This window comes from Centrocercus urophasianus, unplaced genomic scaffold (assembly GCF_019232065.1).
Source record: "Centrocercus urophasianus isolate 14NV4802_14NV808 unplaced genomic scaffold, USGS_Curo_1.0 seq_3, whole genome shotgun sequence".
In the NCBI taxonomy this organism is placed as follows: Eukaryota; Metazoa; Chordata; class Aves; order Galliformes; family Phasianidae; genus Centrocercus; species Centrocercus urophasianus.
In genome coordinates this window covers 890,798-903,205 of record NW_024884866.1, presented here as the reverse complement: position 1 = coordinate 903,205, position 12,408 = coordinate 890,798, and the positions used below count along the sequence as shown (strand labels likewise).

At 46.4% G+C, this 12,408-nt stretch overlaps 1 protein-coding gene across 2 annotated transcripts in view; it reads left to right on the top strand.

The window, feature by feature from the left end:
* Nucleotides 1-12,408, top strand: part of FHDC1 (FH2 domain containing 1) — a 33,232-nt gene that overhangs the window by 657 nt on the left and 20,167 nt on the right. The window contains exons 1-4 of one of the 2 annotated variants that reach the window (XM_042828463.1): nucleotides 171-252; nucleotides 2,640-3,183; nucleotides 8,747-8,808; nucleotides 9,443-9,545. In XM_042828463.1, coding sequence (XP_042684397.1) covers nucleotides 2,743-3,183; nucleotides 8,747-8,808; nucleotides 9,443-9,545 — 606 coding nt within the window. In that variant the 5' untranslated portion in view covers nucleotides 171-252; nucleotides 2,640-2,742. Of the gene's footprint in view, nucleotides 1-170; nucleotides 253-2,639; nucleotides 3,184-8,746; nucleotides 8,809-9,442; nucleotides 9,546-12,408 lie in introns of those variants that run through there. The other variant, XM_042828464.1, reaches the window with a different exon arrangement.

Below are 12,408 nucleotides of genomic sequence, written 5' to 3'. Positions count from 1 at the left end.
GCGGGGTGCCGGGTGCCGGCGGGCGGCGCTGCTTGGCCGCGGGGGCGAAGGCGGCGCCGGGCCCGGCCGTTGGGGCAGGGCGCGAGGGAGCGACGGGCGCGGGGCGCCTCGGAGTGCCGCAGCCGTCCTACGTCCTTCCGTCCGAGCGGCTCTCCACGCCGCCGCTCCGTGCTGCGGCACCTCGGCATCGGGTAAGGGCGTCCCCGGGCAGCGGAGTTCCTCGCGCGGTCTGGGTCCCCTCCTAGGAATAGGGTAAGTGAAGCGGCTGGGAGCGGGAATTAATCCTTTTTATTACCAATACAGAGGAGCTGGAGCCGCGCCCCCTGACGAAGCGCCGGGGAGGGGGGCCCCTTCCCGGCCCCGCAGAGCCGCATGCCGCGCTCGGGCTGCGCGGTGCCAGCAGTGCGGCAGGCAGTCCCGCGGCGCACCGCGGTGCCGGCGCCCCTTGGCCCCACCTGCGCGCCGCTGCCTGCCCACGCGCGGCTCGGCCGCCGCCGCCGCCTTCTTAAGAAACGAATTGCTTCAGTCTTCTGATCCGGGGAGAAAGTTGTTCCCACAGTGTGTTTTCCAAGTTAGATGAGGTTGCCTGAAACAATGAAACGAAATGCTGCTTTTATGCCAAATACGGGCACAGTCGGGACGTGCTTTGGCTCCTCGGGCTACTTTGGATAACAAGCACCGGGTAAAGAAGCGTAATTGAGACCTCTCAAACGTTTGGTCTCGAGTGCCTTTCTTCCCTTCAATCTGAAGGGCGCGAAGGGGACCCTCGGGAGGCAGCTTTGCAGAGCTCCGTGCCCGCCGTGGCCGGCACCTGCAGACCGCGGTCCTGCCATCCGCGTCTCTGCCTGAAGGCACGGCGGATGCCGCTCTCCGTGCCGTGCCTCCGGAGCTGCCTTACCTCTGCCGCGTCCCGTTCCCTGCTCCGGGCTGGCAGCTGCCTCACCTAGAGTGGAGCAGGGCTCGGTGGCTTGAAAACAGCTTTTCTGCTCTATCAGCCTTCTCATCTAGGTCGGGATGTTTTCCTGCCTGGTGTACTCCGCTCCTTGCTCTAGGAGTGTCTCTCGTTAACTCCGCAGCGCTCGGGCTGAGATCGGTCCCTTTCCACGGGGCTGCCTCTGCATGGGTGCTGGGACTGGTTATTCACCCCTCCGGTCTGACTTTCTCGGGGTTTGAGTCTTCTCTCCTCAAGATTTGTTGGAAATTTCCAAGTCAGGCTCCCGCACGTTGCCCGGGGGCATGGCAGCTCTGCCTCCCTCTTTTTTTTTTTTTTTTTTTTTTTTTTTTTCTCTCCTCTTAAACACGTGGGAACTGGAGTTAGGAATTAATAACTGTTGAATGCAGCTTTGTGTCAGTGGAAGACGGTGGATAAATGTTGAGTCCCAAGGTAAACGAAGAAAAGGTTTTCCAAGTTGAGTATTTCTTTAAATTAATGCAACGGTTAATTGCTCTGAGTGGTTAATTTCTCTCCAGCACCTTGCACCTGCGTTTTCATGCCTCTGTGCCTCTGTGATGATGAAGTTGGGAGGAGAGGAATGAGCACAGGGCTCTGTAATAGCAGCTGGATATTAATGCTAATTTGAATTTGAAACCCTCTATCCTGCTCTGCTTTCTTTGTGGCTCTTCCCCTTTTTACCCTGCCATTAAAATGCTTTCCATCGTTCCTATGGTTTAAACGTCACACAGTTTCCATATGAGGTGGAAAAAGATGAAAATCCGAGGCGAGAAAGTGGAGTCTATTGCATTTTTGGGGGAGAAAAAGTGAAGAGGATCGTTTTGTGTCAATTTCCACTGGCTTCAGAGAAGCTGTGTGTAGCTGAGGCTTTTGCAGATCAAGAGAGAATTTGCCCCGAGGGCTGTTTCCGTACCTGGCTCTGTTTGCTCATGAGCACCCTAATGATGGATCACTGGCAGAAATAGCAAAGGTTTTCGTCACCATTATCGGATGTCAAATTGATCGGGACTGCCATTAGCTCCTCATGAGCATCGCTGAGTAGACACGGAGCCAAACCACTGCCAGACCTCTGTGCTGGTGCCAGGGCATGACTTCAGCTCTTTCTGGCAAGTTTTCTGTGACTGCTTTGTGCTCAGCAACTTTCCTTGTTCAGGTCTATCTCGGTTTCCATTGTGAGATAGCTTCTTGTTTTGGTTTGTTTCATTTTTTAGTAAATGCCCAAATGTTTCTGAGAATGTTTTTGTAAAACATTCTTTGTTAGTCTGCGTATGAAAAACGGTCATTTTTTTCTGAAAGGTGTAAGGAAAGTGAAGCTGACAGGTGCAGCTTGTCAGGATTGTACCTTTTACTAAAGTTGGATTCTTACTTGAGAGTTCACTGCCATCGGCAGTATCTTTGTTTGGTAGGTGGCAGTGTGAGAAAACCGCTCAGAACGGTTGTAATTCCAGTTCTGCTGCTTTGAGAGGGAACCTCATCGAAAGATGCAAAACCCTTACCAGCTGTGGAAAACTGGTGCTGGGCAGTTCTCTCCCTGCTTACTGCACTTGCTCTGGTAACCTGGGTGCTGAAATCAGCAATGAGGGGCAGCTTTGTCAAGCTGGTGGCTATCATGCCCGAATTGCGCTGTGTTTTCGGTGTGGGGGGCAGCATGCAGTCGCTGACCCGAGTTGCCTGTCTGTTGCTGCAGGCTGTGAAGATGCTCCACCAGCAGAGTAGCGCGTGAAGCAGCGTGACCCATGCTCCAGGCAGCCCCGCGGAAGTAGCGCTCTCTCCTCCTGGAGAGGCCTAACATGCATGTTATGAATTGTCTCTCCCTGGCCAATGACAAGGAGAATGGAGCTCTCTCGGTGGCGGCAGGATTGATGAGTGAGGACCCGCCGGCCGCCTCCCCACCACCCCCACCACCATGCCCCCCAGCAGAGGCACCCCCTGCTCCGCCGCTGCCCCCACCGCCCCCCCCGTTGCCAGGGCCCAGCTTGCCTCTGCACCCACAGCTGACCAACGGGCATGACGGTCACAGCAGGAAGAAACGGATGAGGAGTTTCTTCTGGAAAACCATCCCTGAGGAACAAGTCCGGGGCAAAACCAATATCTGGACGATTGCTGCGAGGCCACAGTACCAGATCGACACAAAGACAATCGAGGAGCTCTTTGGGCAGCAGGAGGAAACCAAGCCACCAGACCCGAGAAGCCGGTCATTAAAAGCTTCATTTAAAGAGACTAAAGAGGAGGTAAGAACCAAAGAAAGATCTCTTGCGCAGTGATGTATGTAACACCATATCTGGTGTGAATTCCGTCTGGCCTTTCTGTTGTAGTTCGTTCTTAATGCAAATGTGTTGTGGTTTGAAGGGAAGGGGGACAACAGGGAGGATCAGCTCTGTTCTTGGTGGCACAGATCTGTTTTTCGGAGTGCTAACTGCTTTTTTTTATTGTAACTGTGTAAGTGCTGCTGTTCTGGCCTCCTGTTTAAGTATATGGAAATGAAAGGAGCCGAAGGCGCTTTATTTAATTTTTTTGGAGAGCTCTTGAGCTTTTGGTGTGAAATGTGTGTGTTGCAGTCTTTCTCTTTAGCTCTTCATAGAATCCTTAAGGCTGGAAAAGACCTCTTAGATCATTTAGTCCAACCCTCAACCCATCACCATCATGCCCACTAACCATGTCCCTCAGTGCCACAGATGGCACTTCCACAATGGCTGTTGCACTGTCAAATGCAAAAGTGTGAGGCAGGAGGGAGGAGAATCCAATGGCAAGGGTTAATGTTATGTGTACTGTATATGTCAAGAGGGGAAGTACCGAAATGACAACAAGGATATTAAATTTAATGCAGTGGTTAAGGGAATTTGCTATCTAATTGGGATAATTGTAAAGTTTCAACTTTCATAAATGTAGCCTTCCTGCTAGTGAATGCATCTACTTACTGCATCTACTGTGCTTTTTTAGGACTCAGAACTAACCTTGGCTTTGCAGTGTTACCAGAAGACTCCTTTGTGGTCTGGCAGGGAGGGCTGCATTCCCAATGCTTGCTGTTCAAACCCTCCACAGTGTGCTGAGAAGTGACTTTTCTAGCACCCAAATCCTGACTTAGGGGCAGCCTCTTTGTGTAGGCTGAGCCGGATTGTCTGAGTGATCTTTCTGCAAAGTAGCTGGGGGATAGAAATGTAGATTTAATCACAGATGTGTGTCTCTATGCGTGTTTGCTCATAAATGGAGAACAGAGGGCACAGGGTTAATAGGCATGACTGTTTTTAGTGAAAAAATAGGGCCTGCAAGCGGATGGTATCTTGCAGAATTTGGAAGATGGCAAAATAATCAGTGAGGGTCAGGTGAGAACTTGGTGTGCTGATGGTGTTCCTGTTGTACACAGATGGTAATAGGAGATTTAAGCAGGCATGTGTACTGCAACCCTGACATCAGGAAGAGGTAATTGAGGCCATCACCAGAGGTAGTCATTAGCCCGCATGCGGTGCTTGAGATGTGTGCATCTTGGAATCAGACTGCAGTGAGTGGACTTCCTGCACCGCGTGTGGATGCACTTCCATCCATGCATGCTTGCTGTGAAGCACCTGCCCCCATCCAGGGCTGACATGTGCTGAAGATCTATATTAGAAATGCTAATAAATTTCATTAACTGAACGTGGCCTCTGGTGTACAGTTGGTGGAGGCAGAGAAGACCCCACTGTGCTCCGAAACTCGTGTACAGCTTGAAGCTGGGGGTTCCTTGGAGGGAATTAGAGGAAAAAATTAAAGGTCTTCAGAATATATGCTTTCCAAGGTAGGGCCCCATGGAGCCAGACCTCTGCCTTGTTACAAGTTAAGGCTTTTCTGCACGCATCCAGAGCTGATGCAGTGGACCCAGGCATGCCTGTGGCTTGATGCCTGCCTGGCCCATCGCAGGGCTGCTGCTGGCAGATGGCAGGCAGTGAGGCAGTGGATTTGCCTCTTGGTGCTGATTGCGCTGCTGAAGTGACAAAGTGCTCAGCTCCCTTGTCGAGCATGCCACAACAGCATGTCTGACAGCGATGAGCAATGCCTCGAGTGTTAATGGGCTTTGCAGTGCTAGCAGCTTAGTAAGAAGGGAAGGAGATAATCCCGAAGAGCCATGTGTCACTGCAAGTGTGGAAGAACAGCTATGCAACTGCTTGCGTGTTACTGCAGCCATCATTCAGCACCGCTATGGAGGTTGGAGCAGACCTTGTGATTTCTGTCATCTGGCAGTGCTACGGTGGTGACCCTGGGCTCACTGGGAAGCTGCAAAGGAGCTGAGGTGCATGTGGCATCAGTGTGATCTTGTGGGCAGAGCATTAAAGTAGGAGGTGGTGGTTCTGCTCTGGGTCGTGTCACTAGCCTGACAAGGGAAGGTGGAGAAGGTGTTTTGTGTCTCAGCACCTCTCATCATTCTGTGTAAAACAGTTGATTTTAGAGAGTGCTTTATGGTCTAGCAACGAAAAGTGTTCTTCAGAGATCAAGAGGGGATATCTTTAAACTAAAAAAGGGGAGGATTAGATTAAACGTTATGAGAAAGTTCATCAGAGGACGCGAGGCCCTGACACAGCTGCCCAGGGAAGCTGTGGTGGTCTATTGCTGGAGGCGCTCAAGGCTAGTCTGGATGGGACCTGAGCTGGTGGGGGGCAGTCCTGCCCATGGCAGGGGTTGGGGCTGGGTGGACTTCGAGGTCCTTTTGAACCCAAGCCATTCTGCGATTAGTTAGTTGCCGTAGTATGTCAACAGCAAATTTTCACATGCCTAACTTGAAGAATTCTCAGTTCCAAACCTGAAGAAAATCTGTCCAGCATGATGCATGAGCAGAGCCTTTGCTCCCCTGACTCCTTGCTCTCTGTATAGCAGTGTCCCTTCAGTGGGAGCAGCGAAGATGGACTCTGCAGCCAGTGCTGAGGGTTCCCCTGGAGACAGAAGGGAAATGGGTTTTGTGCCTCCTGCAGAAAAGTCATACAATTGTGGGCAGTTCTGGAAGAAGCCTTCTCTTACCCTTACAGAACTGCATGTCCTTTTAGTTCCTGACTCCCCGGTGCTTTACACAGGCAGATGAGGTACCTAGTTCAGGTTTTGGAATCTCAGTTCTGGAGGCTCACTACTAAACATCATCATTATAACAGAAGCCTCTTTGAGATTTGAGACCAACTCCTCCAACACACGCTTTCCTTTCCGTAAACAAGCCTTCCCCAAACCCTTAGGAGATTAATTAACATGTTTCCCTAAGAGCTTAATTTGCCCCTATGGTTTCACGTAATTTGAGTCTGAAAAACAGGGGTTGTAGAATTATGTTTACACACCAACTGCAAATTACTTTCCCCACGGTTGGGAGCAGTGCAGCACCTGCTTTCCCAGGCTGCGGCCATCCTGGCAGCGGGGGGGCAGGAGGGCTGGTGGCCACCCAGCGAGCTGCACTGCCCTGTGCCAGCCCTCAGCTCCAGTTCCTCATCTACTTGCTGCCTTTGGTCATCCTCGGGCCCTCTGTGAACTGGTCTGCTGCTTGGTACCATGCTGTAGGGGATTTTTGTTTGTTTTCTACTGGAACATTTTTCTGCTATTTCAGTGTGATTTGGTGGCTTGCAGAAGTGCCCAGTGAGCTGCAGAGCCTGGGTGCTGGCACCAGCACTGAAGGTGTGTATGAGCATGAGATAGGAGTAGACTTTCTCAGAAGCTAAGGTCATGTTTGAAGGGTAAAAAGCACTTGGGAGGAAACAATGTGCAGGCAGCTTTCTGCAAGGACAAATTGAAATGGAAGTTCGGTGGGGAAGCTTCTGAATCTGATAGGTAGCATGGTGCTGTGGAACATGAGGTGGAAAGTGCTGTGCACGGAAAGGAGCATGTATTTATGGTGTACCTGCTGAGTCCTCCTTCACATTGTCCTCACATTCCCATCTGGAAACTTATGGAAGACAGCAGAATAATGTCAGCTTTTTCAAACTTTTGTTAATCTTCAAGTGGACAGCAAGTAAGGAATGACTGAAAAGTGAGCCGTACACTTATTGATTGTGTGCTTGAAATAGAAAGTATGAAAATCTAGAGTACACACCCAGAGCAAAAAGGTCCTTGTACTTACAGTAAAGACAGTTCTGACATGTTGTGCTGATAAGGCAGATTTAGCTGTATATCTTATAATCTGTTCTTTATCTTCAAGGGAAGACATGAAAAAGTTCTCTAGTTTGATTTGAGGTTGTCCTGTACACCTGAGCAGTGCCATGGAAAGCAGGAGTTTTCCCAGGAAATGGTCAGCGTGATGGTTAGTGACTGCAAGTATGTACAGAAGATTAATTCTGAATTTGCTTTAAGAGCAAAAACCGAGCCCAAAGCTAAAATGATGGTGGCAGAACTTGCAGGCTTAAACTAGTATCGGGAAATCAGAGCATTTGCAGTGAGCGGAGCAATTAGAGGCTGGGGCTGCAGAGGTCACTGAGAGGTCTCTGCATTTGAAAAAAGATTAGAATACTGTGAGGGAAGAGATAGCTGAACCTGCCCCATGTAAGGGACTTTCCTTAATGATCTGGGGGCCTCAGCTCCCGAGATAAGAAGAGAGTAAACCACAATCTGTCCTCTTATCTTTGCAAATGCTAAAATTGAAGGGTTTCAGGCTGACAGTTAGCTAATTGAAACTGTTCTAGTAGGAATTATCTAATGGAATTCTCTCTTGTTTCTTCTGTTCTCCAGTCTTTACCAGTTTCAAAAGAGAGGAAATTGCAACATTTTGGAAAACTTTTGAATTAGGTTCATTTACTTGCAGCACCTAAGGAGGCTGTCTCCTACAGTTACTCTGTAGTACGCTGGGGATAGCACATGAACCATACCTACATTTTCACTAACCAGCTGACTGTGGGCTGGTTCAGTGCCTTGACATTGCCAGCTTTTCATTTACAGACGTATTTCCAAGCGTTACACTGTCACGGAGGTCAAAGCACCTTTCTCCTTGTCAAAACCTCAAACATCACGTGAGCCCACCAACAGTCTTGAACATCTTTGTGTACTGCGTTGATTTATTGTAGCAGTTGGGTGGTACTATCAACATGTAACAGTGCTCTTGTCCTCCTAAACCTCACGATTTTTGTGCCACAAAATAGCTCTGACTGTGTTAACCTTAAGGACGTGATTCTTTAAAAGTGCCTTTCGTCTCAGGTTTTCACATGTATGCTGTTAGAGTAAGAAAAAGTCTTTTTCTCTGGTGAATCATCAGTGTGAAGGGAGGCTACTATTTTATTGTGGTCTCCCGGTTTCATTTTGGATAATGCACATAGATTTGAATGCCATCTGTCTGAGGTTTTGATTCGGGGTTGAATGATTGATTTTTCTGTTTGCTCAACGTGACTGCTGATGTGAATTAAATCAGGACTGTGTAGAGAAAGTCCATCCTTATATTTGTTGCATAATTCCTGAAATACACGCGTTTGGGGGTGTGATGCCAGCTGACTGCACGACCTTCAAATTCAGTACAACGTGCTGCCTGATGAGCAATGTATCATAGGTACAACGTTATGAAATAAGGAATGGGTTTTGCTTTGTAATGAAATAGAATTTGATTCCTTCCTTCTACAAGTGTTGTTATGTTTTTACACTTAGCTTGAAAAAAGGCACTGTGGGTGGGCAATCAATTTCCCAGGTAAAAAAAAAAAACTGGTTCTGTAATACGTGGTCTTTGTTGCTTAGAAATCACTCTGTAGTCATTTTGCTTATGATTTGATGATAACCATGTGCAATTATCTGTTGCATTTTGAGGAATGACACCTGCATTGTATGCTCTTCTCTTAGGTATTGGTTGATGAATCTCTTTCTCTCTCTCAGGTTTCCATTTTGGATGCAAAACGAAGTATGAACATTGGGATATTTCTCAAACAATTCAAAAAGTAAGATTTGGGTTTTTTTCCTTGGTGCAAGTGCAAACTAATCTCTGTAGTTGTCATCAAATGTAGGGTATACCGTGCTCTGTTCTTACAGAGTTAGCAGCTCTGTAAGAGTTGTCATAAGTGACTACATCTTGAATTTGTGTGCTAATGTGTTTAGCTTTGAGTGCCATTATCATTTAGCCCCAAACATCCAGATTCTGTTTTTGTTAACCAGTTGAAGTGAGTTTTCAGGTGCAGTTCAATGAATCCCACATATATCATGTAATACTGCATGAAAGCTTCTTTTCATTGCCTTTATTTCATTATAAAGAGTTAATAAAAAAGGGGTTTGTCCTGGTTTCAACTGGGACAGGGTTAAAAGAGAGGTGAGGATTTTTTTTTTTTTTTTTTTTTTTTTTTTTTTTTTTTTTTGAGAGTAAGCTGCTTCAATGCTATCTTTATTCACTGTTGTTACCCTCTTGTAAAGGCATCGCTGAAAGCAGTGTTAGAATAACACTACTGTGAACACCATTACTGATAACCTCATTATAATCCCTTTGAGTAGCACAGGCATGGGTTGTTTTTTTTTTTTCGATTTATGTGACTATTTGCCCTATGAGTGTTAGAAATGTGAATACTCCGCTGTTTTTTCCAGGTCTGCTGAATCCATCATTGAAGATATTTATCATGGAAGAAGTGAGCCCTACGCTTCTGAATTGCTGAATGAGTTCCTTAAATTATTACCAGAAGCAGAGGAGGTAAATGATAGTTTTGCATGGAGCTTATTTTCATTGCAGAATGCTATTGCCTCGCATTCCAACATGAAGTGTTTTATTTTGATGTAAAGTCACCTTGCGTTCAGGTGTAGGAAACCACCAAGAGCTGAGGTTTAATCTGTGTTTTACACTTGGTATGGAAGTTGCAACATAGTTGTTCCCCTCACATCTAGTAACTTCTCCTACCTTCGAGGCACTGCTTAAAGAAAGTATTTTTGTTTCTCTGATGTCCCTTGGGAGTTTGTGTCCCTTAAATATTTTACCAAGAATTGGAATGCTCCTGGGTGCAGAGTAGAAAACTCAGAATCAAAGTATATCCTAATGCAAAGAAATTAAGCTTTACTTCTTTGGCATCTGCCTTATGGTTCCCTGTTGCATATGAGCAGCCCTCTGCTGTTCTCTCTTCTGGTTTGCTGCTTGTTTGGTGCATATGGGATCTCTTGGCTCCTTGGCCTGGATCATTGGGTTCCAACAAGTGCAGAAAGGCTTCTCTGTGCAGCAGCCATAGAACTTGCAAACGTTGCTCTGTGCTCCAAAGGAGACCTGGTAGCAGACACAGAATCACCAGCAGCGCGTTCTGCTCTGTCCCTAGGCCATGATACCGCGCAGATACAGGTGCTGCTTTCTCCCCTCCCGGTCCCACCCTTCAAGCCCATTCAGATGACTAAGGAGGTGAAGCCCTGCTTAATGATGCACAGTTCCTTGTCTGTTCATGTATTTACACTGACCCATTAGTACGTACTCGAGAGAAATGTATACCACAGATTTGAGAAAATTAACATTAGAATTGCTTGTTTGCTTCACATCAAAGCAGTGACTGAAACCCGGGAAATTGCGAGTTAACATCCACTCATAGATCAACCTCAATGCACGCACACTTTACCTCTTCAAGGTCATACGGTCCAAGCGGTGTTTCCCCTATGCAGCAGCAAATCTCAGATCCAGTCTGACACACAGAAACTGTCTAGTGTATTGCCTTAAATTGAGCTGTTTTTGCAAGGAATCTCATAAGAAAGAAAAATAAGTGTTATGTTGTTCTCTTAACGGTTTTTTGTTTTTGTTTTTCTTAAAGTTGGAGGGTGTCAGCAAGTACAAAAGTAATCTGAAAAAAAGAATGGAAGTGATTTTGGGAGTTCAAACTGTTCACCCTTTCCTCTTTGTTTGAATTTCAGTGCATATTCCTTTGTTTAAACAGTTTATTTTCTTCCTCTTAAAGAGGCAGGCAGAGGAAAACAGTGGAGCTTAAGAGAAAGTGACTCCTAGTTAACTGTGCTCTGAGCAAAATAGACTGAAAGGAAGGTATATTTCCTTCTTTTCCTCTTTCTTGTCTAGAGTTGGTTAATATTTTAACACAAGTAGAAAACGTTTTGAAGAGCATGCTCAAATGTGATGTAGGTGTTGTATTTCCTATCAGGCAATTTGACAACAAGCCTACCCATCAAGATAGTCCAGAGCAATTAAGAAGTGCTTTTATGGAGACATTTGATGAATGAATAGAAGAGATTTTGTGGTGTAGGGGAGTATGAGAAATCACAGGGCATTAAGTGTTAGATTTATTGCTGTTCTCAAGGGAAGGCTGAGAAGAAGTTTGTTCCCTGTGTGCAAATATTTGTATTGTATGTCATTAGTTCCATGCTTCAGAGATCTCTTCGCTCACTGTCAGGAAAAGGAAAGACCCCTTTCCCCACTGTTACTCTCCCTTTAATTGTTTCACTGGGAACTTTCACTGCATTGTGGAAAGCTCTGTGAAGCACCACAGCTAGAACTGGGGCAGGGCAGGGAGATGTCATGTGATGGACTACTGCTGCTGTTGGAATGGAAAGGTGTTTCAGTGCCTTCATGTCCTCATAATGCAGCTTCTTGAAGAGTAAGTGGGCCCTGTAACTCATTTGCTACTTCTGGCTCCTGGAATTTTAGTGTAGTCGGTTGAAAAAAATCCTTCTCTTTAGATGCCTTAGAGCTTTTGTTGTTTGTCTTGTTGTTTTTTGTTTTTTTTTTTTTCTTCTAAATTGATTTTCATTGTTCTCCTTGCATGCTTCCTTCTTTTTTTGAGTTTATTATCTGCTTCCTAATCTGAATCCTGGAATATTTATGCCCTGAAATATTTTTTCACGGTTTTTTAAGGGGAAGGCGTCAGAATGGTACATACAAGGAAATAATCCCAAATCACTCGAGATATTAGATGAAGGGATGCTATTTGTTCTGGTGTTCCCTATCTGCTTTAATAGTTCACCAATTCTTTTCAATCTAGTGGTCCACATGACAGCTTTGGCACAGCACTGTCATTGGCGTGTCCTGCAGAGCGTTGCACCTGTACTCAGCCAGGTGTCTCTGGGATTACCCCTGAATACTTCCCATTCTTTTACAGACCTGCTCTATTGTTGTAGGAGTTAAGAATTACTATGAGCAGAGCCTAGGCAGACAGATAGCTTTTATTCATTTACCAGTTCTAAACCTGTCTTGGTATGACCAGGGGTGTCCTTCTGCAGTTCCCCTTTGCATACTCATTTCAGCAGCTCAGCTCTTTAAGTCACGTTTCCCAGCAGCACAGTTGTCTTGCAGGTTGGAATGAGGTCCAAGTACCCTCTGCCAGGCATATGCTCCACCCTGATAGCAGTGTGTTTGGAGCTGTCTTCTTTCTTTTATATGTTACTATAAACCTTTGGTCTGACAAAGTGAAAGCAGAGAGGGAGGAGCACCATTCCTGGTCATAGCTGGAGGCAGGGCAGCTCTGGACGGCTCATTCCTACATTTTGACCAACAGCCTTTGCAGTTTATCTTGTGTGGATAAACACAGCTTTATACTCTAATCTTATCTTATCTGGAAGTGTTATGCTATGAAGTC